We start from the raw sequence: 22,502 nt of genomic DNA, 5'->3' as shown, positions 1-22,502 counted from the left end.
TGTTGTCCAGAGTAGTATCGGCTTTTGTTAACCACTTCCGGACAGCCCATAGACTATAAACATCCGGAAGGTGGTTGCCTTGTTCTGACAGTTCGTATCGGTATGTCCTGTCAGAACACAGCAGCTGCACAAGATCATGCAACTGCTGATACTGGGAGCTGGCTGTAACTTCAGCTGGAGCTCCCAGAGAGAAGGCAGGGAAGGTTTATTACCTTCCCTGCCTACAAAGCTATGGGCTCTGCCATGATGAAGCTGCCCTCTGACCCAGTGGTCACTTGATCTACCGGGATCAGCATCTCACATGAACTGCTGGGTCCTACAGGACCAAGATCAGCTCTGTAAGTCTAAAGAACAGCTTGCAGGAGGCTGGATTCCTCCTGCAACTGAGGCTAAATGTACCAACCCCAGTTGCAGGGGAAATCAGCCTCCTTAACAACGAAAAAAGTGATCAGATGTCCCCAAAGGTTTCTTATGACTTTATGGGGACACAATCTGAAAATAAATAAATAAATAAATATTTAATTAAAAAAATATAAATAAAATAATTTAAAAAATAAATAAAATAGTACGCCAATAAAATACCATTCTTAAAGGTTATAGCCCCACCCCCAACACCATACAAAATAAAAATTACCGTAACGGAGAGTAAAAACTATTTTATAACGTTTTTTTAGTAGCACTTTGTGTTATTAAATAAATTAAAAAAGATAAGTGAAAAACACACAATTTCCCTCCTATTTTGTTTATACTATCCCAGATATAAAAAAAATTAAAACACATTCGAAAATAAAAACACAAAATAAAGCCCTAGGTGTCCCTGAAAAAAAAAAAAAAGCAAAAATTAGTTGAATGAGACGTATGAGAAAAATTTTACAGCCCTCAAAACTGCACAAAAAAAAACTAAAATGTGTCTGGATCACAAATTGGCCCGGTACTGAAGTGGTTAAGTAATTAAAAAGAAATAACAAGTGAGATTCTAATGATAAACTGGAGCAAATACTGTGTTTTTTCCCATACCTTGTATAACTTATAAAAGAAAGTTCTAAAGAAATGCACATTGCGTTCATTTTACAAACCACATGCTCGGAATAGTATAGCTAATGTTTTGCAGCTTTTTTCAAGCAATTTGTAATACATGAGCTGTAGTATTTTGCCCCACAAGAGTAGATCTTGGGGTTACTGATAATAAAGTATACTGATTAATAAATAACAGAGTAAGTTAGTTTTCACTATGTATATTGGTGTGTACATTTTCACACACCTTAGAAACAATGTGTAAGATTTATGTAGACCAAAATTTTTAATGCTGGTCTTTGTACCTCTTGCGCTAGTGGAGGGTGCACCTGATTTTTTAGAAGACACATGCCTAGCCATACGTGAGGTTTGCAACTTCCTTATGCCAGAATACTGTTGTAGTATAATAATAATAATGATCAGGTCTACACTCAGCATGCAGAGCTGTCGAAATTAACCACATGTTGGGACCCTACCAATACATACACCAAAGGGGTCTGTACTGCCAGTTATATATGAAATACCAAGTACTACTTTTTCTATATTATGGACAGGGAATGACATGTAGAGAAAACATAAAATGTAATGCTGAGATATATTAATTCCAGTACTAACAGAGCAGTCAGGAAAATGTCCCCCCCTAATACTCATGCAGAGAGAATATTTCTTTGAAGATTTAGTAAGTACAGTATGGAAAACATTTATAAACAGACAGAAAAATATTCTGGGACCTAAATATCTAGAACTACTGGAAGCTTTTCACGTCATATAAAGTATTGATGGTCCTACAAACCCTTAATGTGGAGTTTTATGTTTTTTTGCAGGTAATGACCTTTTTATTGATGTGACAGAGACTGAAGAGGACATAGAGGTAACACTTCCTTCTCATCTTTGTATATAATTGTGTGGAAATTATATTTTATCTTCTATTCTGTTCAAGATACCCCAAGAAAAGAAGCAATAGCTCATAGAATTGTAGCTGTTCTGTTGAGACTTTACATAGTTATATACTGTGGTTAAAACTAGACTCATACTGCTGTGATGTACCCATTATGATGCAAGGGATACAGGCATATACAGCAATAAGAACGAATCTCGGCAGAATTGTTCAGATGAGTCTCCTATTGGGAACTGGCCCATGCAGGAAATCTCTGGCTGGCTTCAGCTCCCCCAGCAAAGTCAACTGTCTGCTGGGGATCTCAGGAGCTTATATGTGGCTCATTTACTAAAGGAGTTGGCACCAAACTTGGGCACTTTCCTTTTATAAATGTGACACATTAATGAATGTATCCAACTGAGTTCTAAACCTTATCTCCAAGCTATACATTAATGTAAGAATTTACTGTGGATTTCACTCCTAACAATACAGTAGGAGAAATCTGTGACAAATCATGGAAAAAAATTGAGCACATTATTTTTGTGGTATGTGAATAAGATTTTTCAATATCAACTTATGTTATAGTTAGGGGCATTTACATGGGCAGATTACCAGCGAATCACAATAGGAAGGTTTGTTTGGAATCACTGACCCATCTAAAAGGTCCGGTGATCATGTAACACTTGATGGCATCTTTTATGCAATAAAATGGTTGTTGTCAGAAGCACATTGCCACATTATATACAGGGAATGTACTGGTGACAAAAATGGAAAACAATCATTCAGTGTAGAAATGTATTTTCACTAGCGCCAATCGATTTTTCACAATCGCCAATATTTTCTGCCTGTGTAAAGATAAGATAAGATAAGACAATCCTTTAATAGTCCCACAGTGGAGAAATTTCAGTATGTTACAGCTGCATAGTAATACAGATACATGATAATACACAGTAATATATTACAGAAGTAGACACACATATGCTGAGAAAGATATACTAGGATTCCATAGCAGCTTAGGAACAGAGAAGAAAGAAGGAAGACATCATAATCATTAGTTCTCTGTGCGGAGTGATCTTCACTTGGACTGATGTAGATTGTACAGCCTGATCGCGGTTGGAGGGAAGGACTTGCGATAGCACTCCTTCTCACACTTGGGGTGAAGCAGACGGTCACTTACATTGCTGCCAAGTGACGTCAAGGCCTCATACATGGGTGGGAATTTGTTCTCCCGCATGGAGGTCACCATGGACAGTATCCTTCTGTTACCCACCACCTGTACTGGGTCCAGGGGGCTCCCCAGGACAGAGCTGGCCCTCCTGCTCAGCCTGTCAAGTCTATTTCTGTCCCTGGTTGATATACTGCTCCCCCAGCAGGCTACACCGAAAAAGATAGCTGAAGCAACCACCAAGTTGAAAAAGGCCCTAAGAAGTGACCCCTGTACTCCGAAGGCCCTCAGCCTCCTGAGCAGATAGAGCCGTACATGAGTGAATCTTGATACATGTGTTACACAAGTTGAGATGGGTCATTAGGAGTATAGGGCATTGTAGTGATTTTTTCCTATGGGTTTGTGTGTATTTATATAACTGTGTTTCTATAAATTACTAACTCTAGCTTGTATTACTGCTGTGGCTTCTTCCTTTAGGCTGCTCATACTCTAATAGACGTGTAATATATTATGTGACAAAAAGATTTCATTCTCTATCAAATAAAGTTCACTTCTGAACAGCTGCTTTTATTTTACACAGGATAGTGAAGAAGATGAAAATGAAAATATGTTTGCAATACCACTGAGCACTGTAAGCACAAGAAACCAAATACATGGACAAGAAGTTCAAGCAACAAACTCTCAGTACACAGAAGAGCTGGGATCTCGGCCATACAAACCAACACCAGAAACATGGAAAGACCAAGTGCATGGGCAGCCTGATCGTCTTAAAAATTTACTGTATCCTACATTGCAGACTACAGCGAAGTCCTCTGTTGTTACTGCTCTTGATGCACATAGAGTCAAAACCCCTGAACAAGATGAAGAAGCACAAGACAATAAAAATAAAGAACTTAAAAGTAAGGTTGAATTATGGATACTTAATATCTCTGACAGCACCAAATCACCGGTTGAAAGTGATAGTCTTACCAATGCTATTAATGAACTTCCAGTGGCCACCACTAGTTGGAAAAGGAGGATCTTGATGCCCACCGAAAGATCCCATTATAGTGACAATGACACCTCCATCACGACTACAGCCACCTTTACTTCAGTGGTTACTCCAGTAAAAACAACTCAGGGAGATGATATTCCTTTACAGTCTCTTCAAACAAGCTCAAGTGAAGATATAACCCCTGGCACAGATAGAGGATTGCTAAACCAAGCAACCGATGAGACACTCCGTATGTTGAATGCCACTTCTCAACCTAATGTTCTTATAGAAGAGAAGAGGCATGTAGTTAATACAATTATCCCAACTGGAAGTTTCTCCTCATCTTCATCCATAACCAGCAGCGATGGGCTGCTACCATCTACATTGCTTCCAGAATTAGAGAGACCCCATGATTCAACATCTACTTATCTCCCTATGGAAACATTTCAGTCTGTCGCTCCAAGCCTTGAACAACTTGGCTCTGCTTCTTCTACGCCTGAGGTACTCTCTCAGACAACCCAACCAGTATCGAATGGTGAGATACCTCTTCAACCCTCATACACTAGTGAAGTTTTTCCTCTAGTTACTCCTTTGTTGTCTGATACGCAGTTCCTGAAAGCTACCCCTGCTACTTCCGATATTGGTCAGATCCTGCATGCCACTCCTGTTTTTCCCAATGTTGATGTGTCCTTTGAACCTTCCCTGTCTTCCTATGATGGCGTTTCTTTGCTTACACTTTCCTCCACATCCTCCAGTAGAAAAGTGTTTGGTCATCATGCAGTTTCAGAAATGTTCTCACAAGTCACTCAGACTGTTGCAACTGATACCCTTTCTTTGCATGTTACTTTGGCCTTGCCTAAAACCAATGCATTAGGCCAGCCAAGCCAAACTCATTATTCTGATGTAAGACCACATCAGACTGTTCATGCTGCTTCTGATATGCTAACATATGGCCATGAGGGTGACACCTTTAATAATGTTCAGTTGATTTCTCGACCTGAATCTTCAAGCACTGGTTTAAAGATGCATGCACTTTCCACGGTGTCTGAAGTTGCCTTTCCTTTTTCTAATAATTTGGCTTCCACAGAACCCTTTGCTGTCTCCTCTGACTCATCAGCCTATGTGCATGACTCTGCTGGCATATTTCACCAGGGTACCTTAACTACAGTGTCTAGCACTCAACTACAGCTTAAACCAAGTACTGTAATGACACAAGGGGATGTTTTACTGCAGCCTACACACACCATTCTTAGCGAGGGCGACATTTCAGAAACGTTCTCCGGTAGTGGGGATTTCTTGAATGGGGTAGATCACTTGAAAAGTCTTAGTGAGTCCTCACCTTCGGCTGTAGCGCCAGTAAAGAACACCATACCTGAGCTTAATCAAAGCCAACCAATGGCCATAGGTCCTACGGTAGATGGCTTTGACACTGGACCGCAAACTACCTCTACTTATGGTGAAGTAGCTTTACATAAAGAACATCGCATGGTGGCAGATGTTTCTTCTTCTGATGTAATAAGGGAAACTAAATTTTTACCAGACATAAATCCCACTGATAGCAATGTTGACGCTGACATTAACGCAGTGTCAGAAAATTTGCTGCTTGTTCAGCCATTGAATCCTGTATCCACAAGCTCTGGTGACATATTGCTTAAAGCTACGCTTGCTGCAGCCTCAAAAACTGTCTCTGCTTTTACTGATACGCTACTTTTGCCAACTCAGGATTTCTTTCATGAGATACCAGAGAAAGCCATTAATGAAGTGTTGACACAGACTGTGTGGCAGTTGCTTAATACTAGCATTGCTTCAGCTATACCCAGTGTTGCAGAGCTGAATGAGACCTCCACTTCCTATCACATAGGCTCTAACACTGGCTCTATGCTGCTGCCTTCTGTTGGTGCTACTGTTGAGTCTTTGTTGCATTCTACATATGTTCTGCCTGTTGGTAATTCTTTGTCTCCAAGTTCTGTTCAGCCTGCATATTCCCAGCAAACAATGTCAGTCTTGCATGAGAATGTTGTTACGCCTCATTTGTCCTCTATTGTAAATTCTGATGGAAATGTATTGCAGTCAGATGACATAACTGTTAAGCCTTCTGATATTGTACCTGCCTATGATTCGACAGTTTCTACTCCATTGTTGCCTTCCAGTATTTTACCACAAGACGCTACCTTGTATGTCCATATACCACCACATGCTTATCCTACGCATGGCATTCCTGTTGTGTCTGCACAATATACTAAAGGCAGTGTGTTACCCACCTCTGCTGTTGAAAGAAAAACTAAAGAGTCTGTTCATCATCCTGTTATTTTACCAAATGTGTATGTTTCTGTTACAGCTGATTCTCCAAACAGTGAGAGTCCTAGCACATTGTCAATGTTAACAGCTACATCTCAAACAACAACTGATGTGTTATCTACTGTCAGCACTAATACCAAAATGGGCCCTTCTGTAGTGGATGATGGCTATCTTGTTGTAGCTAGAACAGATTCCACGCCACCTACAGAAGAAGCGCCAGAGAATGCAGTAGCTGATACTAGTAGTTATGTGTACAGCGGGATGGAGAAGAGTAATGTCAGTTCAATCGATGCCACCGAGCAGCCTGAAGAAGGTAGCGCATTATCAACCGCTGCATCTGACAGCCCAAAAAGCCATGACATGGAAGAAGCAAGCCATTCAACAACTCCAAGTGTTGACTTAAAGAAGCACAGTGACCCAACTGTCTTGGAAACGCACATTCAGACTGATAATGCTGCCTTGGAAAATGCATCTGAGTCAAGTTCTTGGGCAGTCCTGACTAGTGATGAAGAAAGTGGATCTGGTCAAAGTACCTCAGATAGTCTTAGCGATAATGAGACTTCTACAGATTTCAATTTTTCAGACCTTACTGACAGAGACAAAGACTTTGAGGTTGCAGTTGAACCAGGTAAAGCAGATTTGACTCCTGGATCTGAAATGACATCACCACCATCTATAAATATTGAGCGTTCAACAGTAGTCAACGAGTCTGAGGCAGGTTAGTGGTGGAGAATACAGCTGGATACAATATTGCCTCATACCATATGAAATTATAAATCTATGTTTTGTGACACATTGGCAATATTCTGCTCTATAATGTAGTATGAAAACAGTGTTATTGACATTAGAAAATGAGTGTGTGAAAGGAATAAGTGGCAAATTTCATGTTACCCGAGTTTCTAGAATCAGTCAGTTAAGTGAAAGGTAACAAGTTTTCAAGCCAGCAGTTTAGACATGTCCATGGTAAGTTTGCTTTTCTTTTCCGGAGGTCTGCAAGATTTTAGATACAGTATTGTTTTAAGTTAGTTAGTACTTTTGCAATGTAACTGATGTCTTAAAATAAACAGTAATATTAAACTTGAGCCACTATGATGATTCCTAACATAGCTTGCGCTTCTTTTAATCACTTTGGTTATGGGTGCACTAGTCTCTGCTACCTTTCGTGTGTCCCTGCGACTGGGCTTTCTCGCTTTGCTTTTCTTTGCTTTTGGAATCTAATCAAATAAATGTTATAACTAATGTAACAACCATGCAACCAATTGTTACATATGAATGCATGCAGCATGTCCTGATCAAATAATCTCTACTACAAGGTTGAAAGAGAGAAGGTTTGTTCCCATTCACTGTGGATTATGTACCAAGCAGAAAGATTCTGCATTCTCATAGTAGGCACCAAAATTGCTCTCCTCTTTCTGGATACACAGAATTGTAGGAGATTTTAAAGGTGTCGTCCATCTGCTTGGAGAGCATCTGGCAATGTGTCAGTCCTTATAAGAGCCATCAACCATGACAACAAGCACAAAAGGCTAACAAAAATCCTATAACCTTTTGATTGGTAGGAATATCTTCTAAGCATACAAAGTGTCATGGAAAGTCGTGGGTTTTTTTGTTTCTTTTTTAATTTATATTGTAGAAAAATATTTTTTTTAAAAAAAAAAACCTATTGCCATTTCCTCACAAGTGAAGCTTTATTGTATTTTTTGTTTCTTTCCTCTGGTAAACCTACAGAGGTAAGAAGAATATAATAGAACTGCAGAAACATCCATTTCTAATGTATCTTTTACCACAACCACCTCTGAAAGTTTAATATACTATCATATTTCTGCCTATTATATAGGTGCTGTTTACTGCAGTCTGTAGTGTGCCTATGGACAATCCGGTACAGACATTTTATACCAAAAGTAGCTTCCTTACACCAATGGCCAATAGTCCTTCTTAGAGGGATCAACAGTCATGGAAGACATTACCAGCATTACTGCTAATGCTGCTCCGTATATGATGTACAGTTATAAATACAAGTTGTTGTGGTCCAATTCTTAAGTTCCCCTGACATACAGTTTGTATCATTATATTGATAGACAAGACATTCTCCCTTTCTTAGGCAGCCAGTGGCCTAAAAGGAGTGTTTCTCGCAACTGTCTTCGAGGAACCCAACAAACCACATTGTGAGGATTTGCTTAAAGAAGATCTGTTTGCTCTCCTGATATGCCTGTTTTAGTAAATAATTGTAATCACCAAAAATTATTAGATGATTGTCTTATTTCATTCCAGCTGGTTGTTGCTATTTGGTGGTGGGTGGGAGTAGTCCCTACAGAGTTTGACATTATCCAGTCATCCAAGTAGTAACACCCAGTTATTTTATTTATACAGTTCAGGAATTAATAACAAAGCAACAGTACAAGTGGCAAATAAGACTTGTACCAAATAGTTCTTCCATGGGGAAATAAGTACTAATATTTACTAGAAGGACATGTCAGGAGTAGACACAATCCTCTTTAATGTTTCCTTCACAAGTCAGAGACTTGGGTATCATTGCAACAGGAAATTATATTTCATTATACTTTTTTTTTTTTTGTTAAATGATGTTGTAATCACTTTGTCCACTAGACATGAACTATTTCTATAGCTGGACAGGAGCATCAGTAAATTGACTTGTAGTGTTTGTAACATGTGGGTACAGATATATATACACACACACATTCATTCCATGCCAATGTATCTAACTATAAAACACGCAATTTCTTAGTTTGTAATACTGCTGTGCTACCACAAGATGGCAGTAACCTTCTAAGAATTTGTCAAAATAAATCCATTCAATAGAGAAAATGAAATATAGTCATGATACAAAAATAATACTATGTGGCATTTTCCCTGATGCAAATAAGCGTTCTTATACTGCTTTTGTATTCCTTACATTACAAAATATGAGGACTTTTTCTAAATATTTCCAACTTGATCCATTAGTGAGAGCACTATGGGGACAAGCATAAAATGATCAGTCCTTAGGTAAGGCATGCACAAATATAATAGAATTAAGCTTTGGAGAAGTTAGTTACTCCATTAAGTAAAATTCCTGAGAATTGTAAAAGTTCCTCCTCCCAGATTCCTGTTACGGTAGAATTCCCTGCTTCACTGAATCTATATATCTGTGATTATGTATGGCGCAATATGACTTTTGTTTCATTTTTACATATCATTCAATATTATGTAGTGTTTTGAAAACAAATGATATGTGGATTCTAGAATTATTACATAGTTGTGCTATCTACATTTTAAAATGTAAAACAATATGAATGCCCCAGAACCTGGTCTAAAAGTCTCTCATCTCCGCCAAATCATTATCCATACGCTGTGCTGAAAAGATCCAACCAGATCGAAACAGCGCTGTCCACAGCTGGGATTCTGTTCCTTTTGAAATAGATTTACTGGTTTGGCTAAACTTCGCATCATAGCAATGACTTGTTGAAAAAAGCCGTGCATGATGTTTAAGGGGGCTGCCGCTAGAGGGCAGCAAGCAGAGGCACTGTTTTCCTATTTACATCTTGGAAAACAGATTTGCATATTTTTCCCATTGCTGCTAGTACATGTTCAAGCACAGCAGTATACTTTGCAAATCCATATGAGAAATTCATGCTGGGTTATTGAAAAACTTAATGTTTTCTAAATTATAAAACCTATTTCAAATACCCTGTTAGGAAATTCTAAGTAAAATCCCAGAGTCCTCCTTTAAGGCACCATCTATTAGCCAGAGCATAGAGTGGCTACAAGCAGTTCCTTCAGGAGCAGCAGAGATGTTCACCCAACTATTAATGATTTCAGATTACAGCTGATCGCTTCCAATATCAGCATCAGTACCCCCTCCCCCTTCCCTAACATAAGTCAGTCATCAGGGAACTCTTTCAACAACAACAACAACAGGTTTCCAAATGGATTATCCCTTTAATATCTTTAATATGTAGGTTTAGACTGGGTTCACAGCAGCACTTAAACTCCTTTCCCAAACAAGTTTAAAAAATGCAGAAAGAAAAGCGCTGCAGACCCCCCCCCCCAACATAAACCCAAACGCAGATGTGAACCTAGCCTAAGCAGGTATGGGATAACTTTGTTACCGGCAAGATGATTGATGACAAGTGTTTAGTATACTTTGTAGAGGTGTTAGGTGTACTTTGAATTCTAAAATATCTTGGTCTACCATGAAGTAAAAAAGTTGTACTTCTATTATCCCAAATGTGTTAGGCCTATCTAGTTATAACAGTACAAATTAACCATATAGGTCTGAATATATATGCATGAAAAACTACTAGAAGTTCCAATTCCTCAATCTTTTCCTTACATATGAAGTTGTTTAAGGCTGAGGTTTAATAAACTTAACTCATATGAAGACATCTCCCATCAGATTGCACTGAATATTTCCAACGATAAGCGATGTTATGTAATATGCTATGTGACTTAGAAAACCTTTCACCTCCTGAGGCACATGCAGTTTTATATACTGCTAGAAAGCCGTTGGCTGTTGGCCCCCGGGGAAGAGCGATTGGTGCCGGTACCATAGCTCTTCATCATCAGAAGGACATTATCAGTCAGTCAGCAACGCCCTTCCTCACAGCAGCGCCTATAGTGCTCTACTGTGAGAGTGATGAGGAACACCCCCCCCCCCCAGTCCTCATCTATGGACAAGTACTGTATGGAGAGGGAGGGGGCGTTCCTCCCCGCTTTCACAGTACAGCAATATAGGCGCTGCTGGAGGAAAGGTGTTCCTGATTGACTATCAGAAACGCCTTCTGACAGTGAAGAGGTACGGTATCGGCACCGATAGCTCTTCACCGGGGGCACAGAACGTAAAAGCCAACAGTGCACTGAATTCAGCGCACTCTCAGCTTTCTAGCAGTATATAATACCACATGTGCCCCAGGTGATGAAAGGTCCTCTTTAAAGAGATGTCAAGTGAACGGGACAAAGCAGTCTCCACTATGTACAGTAGATGGCATGGATTTAAACATGCACTGTCAGTTTTAAAGAGGTTCTCTAAGACTGATAATTCATGGCCTCACCATAGGATAGGTCCTTAAGGGGGACTGAATAAGGAATTTCCAGTATGTTTCCTGGTGGTGGAGATATCGGTGCTGTTAGATTCGGCACTGATATCTCTTGACTGTCAGAAGGGCATTCCTTAAGTGCTGTAAGGAACAACCCCTGACGGTGCTATGAGGACCACCTTTCTGACAGTGCTGAAACTAACGGCACGGATATCTCCACCACTGGGGCACATACTGAGAAAGGCAACAATGCGCTGAATTAATTCGGCTTTCTAACAATATATAAATCCTCACTAAAGGTCCTCTTTAGGCCGGGGCCCCACGGGACGTAAACGACGTGATTTGTCCGCGGTGGAAATGCTGCGGGAAAAATCACAGTGTTTTACAGTGCAAGCAAAGGGAATGGGATTCATGCGAATCCCATTCCCACTTTGCGGAAAAAAACGCAGTGCGGACACACTGCGATTTGCCAAGCCGTTGCGACTTTGCAAATCGAAGCATGTCAATTATATCTACATAAAACACTGGTGGCTTTCTTGTAGATATAATGTTAAGAGAAAGTCCGCAGAGGAAAACTTTAGTGCTGCGGATACAGCCTGTGGGGCCTTAGCCTTAAATGGTGATCATTGGCAATCTAACATCTGGGCCCCACACCAGTCAGCTGATTACAGCACAGTGTACAGAGCTCCATATACTGTGTAGTGGCCCTGCTGAGCTTTTGTAGCTCAGCTCTCATTGAAATGAATGACAGATTAGACGGAGTCACGCCGCACAGCCACAGCAGAGTTTGTGGAGCTGTATGCTTCTAGCTCCATACACTCTGCTAAGAACACCTTATCAGTGTAGGGCCCAGGTGGTGAACCCTCATCAATCTTCATGTAAAGACCTATCTTAAGACTAGGTCATTTATTGTCAGTCATGGAGAACCCTTTAAGGGCTGCTCCCCTTCAAACATGTGATCTACAGGGGTGCCAAGAGTCACACAACCACTTGCACCTATTACTTTCACTTAGTTATTGTGAAGATAGGTTATCAGTATCCTGAACCTGAAAACCCCATTCAAGTTGGGACCATATTTCAGATTTGCAGTTATCACAAAAATATCTAACCTGGCCGAATTCATTATGATCTGTATGATGGCAATAGAGTGGTTGTAGGGAATTTCATATGACCCCATAAGATAACATTGCACGATCTTGCTCCATTCCAATGCAAATCAAATTAGAGCCCTGAGAGATCTGAGACTCCTTGCAGAATCCTCATCTCCCCAAAGCCAGACAGGTGTATCATCTCTATGGTCTCCCCTTTAAATGGGGTGGCGCAAAATCCATTTCATTAGGGCACTGCATTTTTAGTTTTCATTTAAGATCACCATAGGTAAAATTTTAGAATTTGTGGCCATGATCCATCTAAATGAAGTCAAAATAGATTTCATTAAAACATTAGAATATGATATTTCAAATATTAACATAATATTAATAATAATGTCTTTAATTATGTGGTACAATAACATGCTACCATACATTAGTCCATGTTCCATCAAAGTCTGTTGCATTCAATAGAATTCTAGCGTCTGCCCACAGATCCTCCATGTCAGGGCACAACAAAGTACTGAAAGGGCGTCTCATCTGTCCTTGTTGATTTGTAGCCATTACTCAGAATGCAGGAGAAACAAGTACACATCCTATGTCTCATGAGGGGTAGTTCTAATGATGGCAGTGTATACTGGACTGCATATTTTACAAACTGTATGGGACAGCTCTTGGCACTAAGCTGCATGCAAGATTTGAAAGCTGACATGGTAAAATAAGAACAGTTATGATCTCCTTTCTTTCTTAACCCATAAATGCCCCATGACCCACATCCTAATTTCTGATGCAATGAAGAGTTTTCTAATCAAGGTGCGTCCTCAATATAACATGTACCTGTCCATGTATCATATGCTTCATGCTAGGTTGTGACATGCATGTTTTCAGTACCGTGACTTCTTATTGTAAAATTCAGACTCTACAGTGAACTGCATGATGGCATACTGCCCATTCCCTGCCATTACCATGATTTCTGTAGACAATATAGTACTGTATTATCAAAAATGTAATGTTTGTATGTCTATGCTTTATGTCTAAACTACTATGCTTGTCGTATGCACCTTATTGACATACCGCTTTGTTATGTATAGAAAATACCACATCTTATTGTACGATAAGTCTGTAAATTAGTTTCCTGACAGAACATAACACCAAGTCATATTGATCTTAAAACTTACTGTAAGCTATATGGGATATTGTTCATTATTAGAAACCTAATATAGAATAGATGCCAGATCATAGTATATGTCTGTGTCTATTAGTCTTGATGAACTCTAAATCAACATGGTAGATTTGGACTCATGACATTAGAGTATGTGCTAACCCAGTTGTTATGGTATGCCATTGACAATTGCGTAAAACACCCCATAGTGCCGTTGTATGTCAAAGACTGTGTTTATCTATGGACAGAGGATTTTTTTCCATCCAGGGTAAAATGGTTCTTTTTGCTGCCATGACCCTGTGTCTTGGAAAGACTTCACTGCATACCTTAAAAGTCTACAACGAAAAACTACATGGATCTACTTTACACAGCACTTCTCCCTATCTAAAAATCCACATTGAATGGTCTGGTCTACAGGCTGCTTAAAGAGGACCTTTTATGTCCTCAGGCACATGTGGTTTTATACACCGCTAGAAAGCCGACAGTGCACTGAATTCAGTCGGCTTTCCCGTCATGTGTCCTGGGGCTGGAGATATCGGTGCCGTTATAACGGCAATGATCTCTGCCCACTGTCAGAAGGACGTTCCTGTCAGTCTAGCTGGGCTGTGAGGAACGCCCCTCCTTACAGTACTCATCCATAGACTAATACTGGAGGGCATTTTTCACAGCTCACCGTCATGGCTGGGTGGTAAGAAATGCCCCCTCTGACAGTGCAGCACTATGTACAGTACTGTCAGGGCGGGATGTTCCTCACAGCCCATCTAGACTGTCAGGAGCGCTCTTCTGTTGGTGGGCAGAGATCGGTAACAGCACCATTACCTCTTTTCCCGGGGGCACATAATGGGAAAGCTGACAGTGCGCTGAATTCAGTCTGCTTTCTAGTGGTATATAAAACCATATGTGCCCAAGGATATGAAAGGTCCTCTTTAAATGAAGTCTACCATCTCCTTAAAGAGGACCTTTCATCAGATTGGGCACAGGCAGTTCCATATACTGCTGGAAAGCCGACAGTGCGCTGAATTCAGCGCACTATCGGCTTTCCCAATCTGTGCCCCGGGTAAAGCGTTATCAGTCCCGGTACCGTAGCGCTTTACAATCATAAGGGCGTTTCTGACAGTCAGTCAGGAACGTCCTTCTCCACAGCAGCGCCTATCGCGTTGCACAGTGTGAGAGGGGAAACGCCTCCTTCCCTCCTGATAATACTCGTCTATGGACGAGCACCATGAGCAGAGGGAGGGGGTGTTCCTCCCCGCTCACTCTGTACAGCACGATAGGCGCTGCTGTGGAGAAGGACGTTCCTGACTGGCTGTCAGAAACGCATATATATATATATATATATATATATATATATATATATATATATATATGTGTGTGCAGTAACATGGCAAGCAAGTAACTTACAACATCAAGCAATAGGGGTTTTTTATGTTGTAAAAGAAACATACCAAAGCGAGTCAATTTGTTAACAATTTCTTGTGGCGGTTTATGTGATTTATGTGTAATATATTTGTATAGCAAGATGGGGGAGCATGAGACGCATGGACTAACGAATGAATATTATATATACATATGATATTCATACATAACTGTGAAGCTTGCATGCATGTTCTAAGCTGTGATCTTTATACTAGTACTGTCTTTCTGATTAGGTAGTAATAGCACAGGATTGCACTGAGGTGAAACATATGAATTGTGTGATAATTGTATTATTTTCATATTTATAATAGGTAAAATATATGGAAAAAGAGAAACACCTAGTTCTGCAGGCATACACATAAATGCATACACAATATATATAGCAGACTGTAGTATAAGTATTAATACAAAGCGTTCTCCTTTCCTCAGAATTCTATCTATATAATAAGGCTATATGATAATTCTATCTATATAATAAAGCTATATGATAATTCTATCTATATAATAAGGCTAAGTTCACACCTGTGCCTGCTATCCACAGAGGGATTCCATTCCCCATTCCACTTGTAAAATGCAAAGAGAAAAGCGCTGTAAGCAGTGCTTTTCTTTCCGCATTTTTCGCCCATCTAAGGTAGAAACCCGGTAGACCCCAGTATAGTCTATGGGATCTGCAGGTAACCGCTTTTTTTAAGCAGATTTGGTTTCTATTCAGGGGGTCCCCAAGCAGACCCCCCCAGAACGGAAACCCAAACGCAGATGTGAACCTAGCTTAAGTTGAACTTCTTTATCACTTCTTAAAATCTGTAATGATACAAAGCTTCAAAGGATATACAGTGTATATACATGTATGTGTGTGTGTGCACACGCACGCACACACACACACACAGAGCAGTATTTCCAATTCCAGCTTTTGAGCTCAGTTAACAGAATCCACTAATTGTTAAAGGGTCTCTACAGTACTTTGTGCAGTTTTCACTTTCATTTTTTTGCCCATTTCGAATTGCATTAGGGGGCGTTCACACGGAGCTGATTCTGCTACGATAACTCGTCGCAGAATTAGCACTGATAAAAAGACTCCCATTGACTTCAATGAGTTCCATTTAATGCGTGTAACACATTGAAATCAATGGGAGTCTTTTTATTAGCGCTGATTCTGCCGTAAGTTATTGTGGCAGAATCAGCTCTGTGTTACTCCGTGTGAATGCCCCCTTAGAGGACATTTCACCACCTCCACCAACTTCAGTTTTTAGCATTATTTCAGGTTAGGTGGGATTTTCTCTAGACTAATATGCTATTTAGTCTCTTTACTGTCAGGAGGGAGGTGTCAGGCCCAGGAGCAGGCAAGGCAGTGTGATTCAGAGGTACCAAAACTAACAGCACTTATTGCTCGGGAACATTGGGGGCTATAGAGAAAATGGCAACTGAGCCAGAAACTGTGGCATGGCAACTATTGAAGGATACAAAGAGCTGGACTTGGAGGAGGTGGTGAAAGGTTCTCTTAAAAATGCAGTGGTTAAAAAATAAAAAATAAAAAAAAAACTTTTTTTTTTTTTAGGGCACACTGGTGACTGATTAAAGAGGCAGAACACATAACCCTTTAAAAAGGCAAAAACAATGTACTGTGAAAACAGCCTCATACTAGGCACTATACAGAAGCTCAGCTAAGTGTTAGGGTTTTTGCACTAAATTGGTTCCAGTTACAAACAGAGGACAGTAAAATATATCTGTGGGCTATGACATTATGAATTAAGAACAATACAAAGAGAGGAATAGTATGGAAAGTTCGCCTTTTATGTACATTATACCTATGTATCTACATGAAAATGTGCTAAATATTTTGATAGGGAATCTGTCACTGTGGAAATGCTGTACAGTGTGTTATAGAGCAGGAGAAGCTGAGCAGAAGGTTCTGACTTGTATTTTCTACATTTCAATCCCCGCTTCTTTTATGTCCAGGGTCCCAGTGGGCGGTGCTACTCAGTCATTGACAACATTACTCATATTGCTGTATATGTAAAGAGCGCTGTCAATTAAAGGGGTTTTCAGCTCAAATAATATTGATGACCTATCCATAGGTTATCAGTATCAGATCTATAGGGGTCCGACACCTGGGATTCCTGTACATCAGCTGTTCTCAGCAGCCGTTCTACAAAGCAAAGGATCCAAAGCAGGTAGCTTTGTTTTTTGTGTAATGCCTGTGCAAAGTAACTGCAACACAGTTCCTACCCAAGTGAATGGGAGCTGAAGTGCAGTAACAGCATGGCCACTACACAGAGAACAGCACTATCTATTTCCAGCACTGTTCACCATACAGCAGCTGCAGAGAACATCTGATTGACGGGTTCTGGGCTCCTGCAGATTTGATACTGGTCACCTATCCTATGGGTAGGTCATCCATATTGTTTGCCCTGAAAACCTCTTTAGGCCGGGTACCACATGCCATAAACGGCAAAGTTTTACTGTCACTGCAAGGCAGTTAGGATTCTAGAGAATCCCATTCACACCTTAAAAAAAAAAAAAAAAAACGCGCTGCAAAAGTGCTGTGGTTTCCAAAACCATTGGGGTTTAAGAAATCACAGCATGTCAATAATTCCTAGGGAAACTGCCAGTGTTTCCATATCTGTATGACTGAAACAGTCTGCATAGGAAACCTCTATGCACTTTCTGGGAAAAGCGCTGCAGGAAAAACCGCAATGCATTTTTCAAGGCCAAGGCCCCACGTTGCGGCAAAGCCAGTAGTGGAATTAACAGAAGGGAGAAGTATAAGCAATTTTTTTTTTAATATATCCCATTCCTTTTCAAGCCACTCTTGACATTCCACTGGCTTGCAGTAACCTTAGTCTTATCTCTGTGTTTACATATAGAGAATTGACACTGTCTGAGCCTTTATAAGCAAGCTGCACTTATCTGACCTGATTGTCCTCAAAACAAAGCAGAACTCCCCCCGTGCCTTCCTTGAGAGTAGTGAGTCAGCATCTCACCTGTTTTTTCAGGTATAGAATGGGGATCAATGAAACGATGTATAAACAATGAGAGGAATGATTCCACATAGCAGGCAAACAAAGCAGCATTTCTAAAGCAATGTGTTTTAGGAAAACTCTTGAATTTACATAAACAGACAGTACAGATAGGTTGCTTGAGATTAGAATTCCCCTTTAATATGTAGGACCATCTACTGCACTACTCTGCATAGAAAGAATAGGGATTTAAGTGAATAAAATGATATACATGTTGTATTGAATCTATTCCCACATTGTACATCAATCTGCTCAGTTCCACCATCTTGATAACATAACAGATCAGACTGCTTGTTCCATGTGACAGGTTCCATTTAAACTGCTCAGATCCTTCCCTAAAACTTTTCCTTATTTGGCCATGAAAGATATTGCACCAGTTACAAGTCATGTCATATACATGCATTACTGTTGTTGAGTATGCAAACCAGGAGATGTTATTATCCATCTGTCATTCATGATTGACTTCATAGCACTGTTTCAGTGACTTTAACAGATTCTGTATGCAGTGCTCAATGCTGTATGTGCTGCATACATAAACTGCAGTATATGTAATATTCTAGTAGTAATGGAAATCTCTTCCAAAACTAATAATTCAGTAGAGTTTTGTAACTATTGTCCAAGTATTTTCTATGCTAATAATTTTGAATACCTAATATAAGGTAAAATAGTCTCTTGGTTTGCAATGCTGAACATGAATGTATTATTTAACAATACTTTTATATCAGGGTTAACCTGTTCTACCTGGGGTCATTCATGTGTGTCAAGTTCCTGATACATAAATTAAGGTGAGTAAACTACAGAGGCTCAAAGGGTCATGGTAACTTTTTTTTCATTACTCTTATACAGTAAGTACTTAAGTGGGGGGAGTCCGTTCTAGAGTAAAACATGTTACACATAAGAATAGACCAAACATTTTAGTTTATGAAGGATCGAGAGAATGCCCACACTAACAGTATTCATAGACCAGTGCTTCATAAATGTACTCCCACATTAACATGTTGTATAGTCTGTATTTTCTACTGTATAAATACGCATGACTTCCATTTTCTCTGACTACAGAGGCAAGTAATAGTAGCCATGAGTCTCGTGTTGGTCTAGCAGAAGGTCTGGAATCAAAGGAGAAGACAATTATACCTCTAGTGGTCGTCTCATCCCTGACCTTTATCTGCCTTGTGGTACTTGTGGGTATTCTTATATACTGGCGGTAAGTGAGCTGATATAATTGCATATTACAAAAAAAAAATTGTTGCTTAAGGGGTTTTTCCAGAAAATGTAATTATATTTAATCCTAAAAAAAAAAAATCAAATAGGGTCCTTGTAAAAAAAGATAAACAAACTCCAGGAGGGTCCGGGGCACTTGGGGATACTAAATCCTTGGTCCGTAAAGACCTGTGGGTGGTTTAGTGTCCTAAATTACCCTTACAGTAAGGCCCCATGTTGTGGAAACGTAGATTTTTTTGTTACAGATTTTGTTGCGGTTTTTTGAGCCAAAGCCAAGCATGTCTACAAAAGGAATGGGAAATATATAGGAAGTTCTTATACTTCTCCCTTCTGCTCAGTCCACTCCTGACTTTGGCTCAAAAAACTGCACCAAAAAAAGCTGCGTTTCTGCAATGTGGGGCCTTAGCCTAAAGGTTAGAAATTCCAGCTAAGGGTCAGGCCTGGAGTACAAAAGCAGAATAACTGTAGCATTCATAAAAGAAAGCCAAGCATACTGAATACACTTTACAGTGAACTTATATGACTTCTTCTAACTATAAACCATTTTTTCTGGTTTTGCCAGATTCCCTTCTTGTGGATCTAGCATGTTGGTATAAAGTTCCTCTGTCCTCACATGCATCTCAGCTCCTGCTGTTTTTGGATATTTAGATCTGTTAAACGTTCTTATCCTTTCTACTTTTGATTGATGGGAACTAGTGTACGTTTCTCTGTTCCCAGCAGTCATCACTTCTTTCATTCTAATCGAGTGATAATTAGTAATTCACACTTAACACATCATCATGATGTTGTTCACCTCTTATACCAAACAGATGGAACTGTTTCAATCTTCCTACTTGTTTCAGAGAGCCAGATGTTTTACATAGAATTTATATAGTAAGAACCTAATTGTTGAGTGATGTGTATGCTATTTTGCACACTACTCTTGAAATGATGTTTTTCAGTATGACAGTGGCCAATATATTCAGTGTTTCTTTCTCTCTAAGTTAAAAGTGACATTATAATGTTCTTTAAAGTTGTGGATTGTACTTAATAAAGTGTTTAACATGGGAGTGAAATAAAGTTCATCATAGACTAAAGATGGCCAAGTAACCAAAGAGTAATCGGAATCAGAAGGCAGCGCAATTAATTATTCCTATCCATTATTTCAATTATTTTGCGTCCATTCCATGTAAAGGATGGCTAAAGGATATCTCACTAACTGTTTGCTATGCTATCATTATTCCTGATATGCGAATAATCATAACCAAAATTCAGTGTCTTGACATGTTATATTATATATATATAGGGGGCACGGCGTAATAATGAACAGTTGTTCATATATTGTAATTGAGGTAAAATATTCAATTAATTAATTTGATTTTAATCATAATTGCTTTTCTATATATTAAAAGATGCTATTTGCTGTGTGCGCTGAGACCTCCACCACTCCTTACAATGAACAGTCTTTAGCAATTGTAGACCTTGTCAGTGTCCCTTATGGAAATCTGTGTGATTTGTGCTGAAGCGATCCTTTATTCACTACATGAGTCAAGAGCCCAGTTGTGTTAATAATGTCTCTGAAGATGTTTTAAAGGTAAACTGTAACCACGTTTTGAGTCAGATACCCAACAGTGAATGCAGTGCTATGAAGGAGCACCGCAATTCCCTGTAATCGGGGACACTTTACTGTCTCATATAGGGCTCTCACTCTATTAGTATGTCTTTGGATTGTGGGAGGAAGCTGAAGTACCAGAAGGAAGTCTACGGGAACACAGAGAGAAAATATAAACTCCTTGCAGATGTTGTCCTTGGCTAGATTCAAACCCAAGACTCCAGCACTGTAAGGCAACAGTGCTAAAAACTGAGCTACCATGCTGCCCGCCACTAGGCAGTGAATAGGGATGCTGTGCCACTTCTATCTTTTGTATAGGAGTAGCCTCCATGTGCTCCCCTTCCACTGCACCAGTTTTGAACACCTAAAGGCTAATGGATGAGCTGATCTGTGCGGGGTTCATGTGTTGTAACCTGAAGTTCAGTTTAACAAAGGCAAAATTGGGTAATATTCTAAAACAGGTAGGGATTTGTCTGCGAAAGAGCAGATTAAAAATGGATTAATAATTTAAAAGGATTATTATATAAGGGAGCAATTTGTATGAAAGAATTTATACTGAATAATCAACACTTTAGCCTCATGCAATATATTTTTTACAACATTACCTATTTTTGCAAATTTAGTCCGAAATATTGCGATTCACCGATCTGCAGAGTGCTTTTGGACCAGATGTGCAGTAATGCATTTTCATTAAAATTTCCATTTTATAATTGTGATATATAGTCCATCATGCCACTTTTTATCTTAGGCAGTAAGAGAATGACTAGCAGCCAGGCATCCAGAATAGTCATTGTTGTTGTTGTCATTGTTGTTATTTATGTAAATGATAAATTACAGACAGCTTGATGGGTACTTGCTACAATCCCATACATCATAAACCATCCAGGGTGAAACAAACATTGCCATAGGAAAAAATGTTAGTTTAATTTAAAGGGATTCTATCACTGGCCCTAGTGATTTTTAATTAAGCATATATTTGCATAGTCTTTAGAAAGTTTATTCCAGACATACCTTTTATTTAGTAATCCTCTCAGCCGTTTTTGAATTCACCCGCTTTTATTGATATGCTAATTAGCCGGCACGGAGCACCAGAAGCTCACTGAGCACTGTCTGCTGTGTGTAAACAGGGGGAGGGGAGAGCAGGGAAGGCTGCAGATGATGATGATGATGATGATGATGACTCATCAGCCTTCTCTGCTCTCACCTCCCCCTGTTTACACACATCAGACAGAGTTGGCCTGTATAATGTTCTGCGATTTTTGTGTAGGCCATATATTACACAGTACTAATATAGCTGTCCATACCATTACAGGAAATGCTTTCAAACTGCACACTTTTACTTAGAGGATAATACATCGCCAAGAGTGATTTCTGCTCCCCCTCCTCCAGTGTTTCCAGTTTCAGGTAACCAAATGACTTTGTATATTTTACATTTGCTTTTGTCTTTTGTATGTACTGTAGAATTATTTTATACCATTTATCTTAAAGGTGTTGTCCAGTGCAGTTGCTTTGGTGTTTCCCAACAGTCTTTGCTTCTCGGCCATCATCACTGCAGGTCAATAAACAGACCTTGGGAGATCACCAAATTGGTTGCACTGGAACTATGGCAAATTGAAGCGGTTATATGGGGTTTTCTTTTTAAAT

At 39.6% G+C, this 22,502-nt stretch overlaps 1 protein-coding gene across 5 annotated transcripts in view; it reads left to right on the top strand.

Annotated features, from left to right (window-relative positions):
• The window catches only part of PTPRZ1 (protein tyrosine phosphatase receptor type Z1), a 160,444-nt gene that overhangs the window by 100,238 nt on the left and 37,704 nt on the right, over nucleotides 1–22,502 (top strand). For 2 of the 5 annotated variants that reach the window (XM_075274201.1, XM_075274200.1), the window contains exons 11-15: nucleotides 1,839–1,885; nucleotides 3,637–4,564; nucleotides 6,368–7,045; nucleotides 19,106–19,250; nucleotides 22,171–22,262. In XM_075274201.1, coding sequence (XP_075130302.1) covers nucleotides 1,839–1,885; nucleotides 3,637–4,564; nucleotides 6,368–7,045; nucleotides 19,106–19,250; nucleotides 22,171–22,262 — 1,890 coding nt within the window. Of the gene's footprint in view, nucleotides 1–1,838; nucleotides 1,886–3,636; nucleotides 7,046–13,249; nucleotides 13,265–19,105; nucleotides 19,251–22,170; nucleotides 22,263–22,502 lie in introns of all 5 variants that reach the window. The other 3 variants (XM_075274199.1, XM_075274198.1, XM_075274202.1) reach the window with 3 other exon arrangements.

This window comes from Leptodactylus fuscus, chromosome 5 (assembly GCF_031893055.1).
Source record: "Leptodactylus fuscus isolate aLepFus1 chromosome 5, aLepFus1.hap2, whole genome shotgun sequence".
NCBI lineage: Eukaryota > Metazoa > Chordata > Amphibia > Anura > Leptodactylidae > Leptodactylus > Leptodactylus fuscus.
The sequence above is the reverse complement of the archived record's forward strand: the minus strand, read 5'-3'. Positions and strand labels throughout refer to the sequence as shown.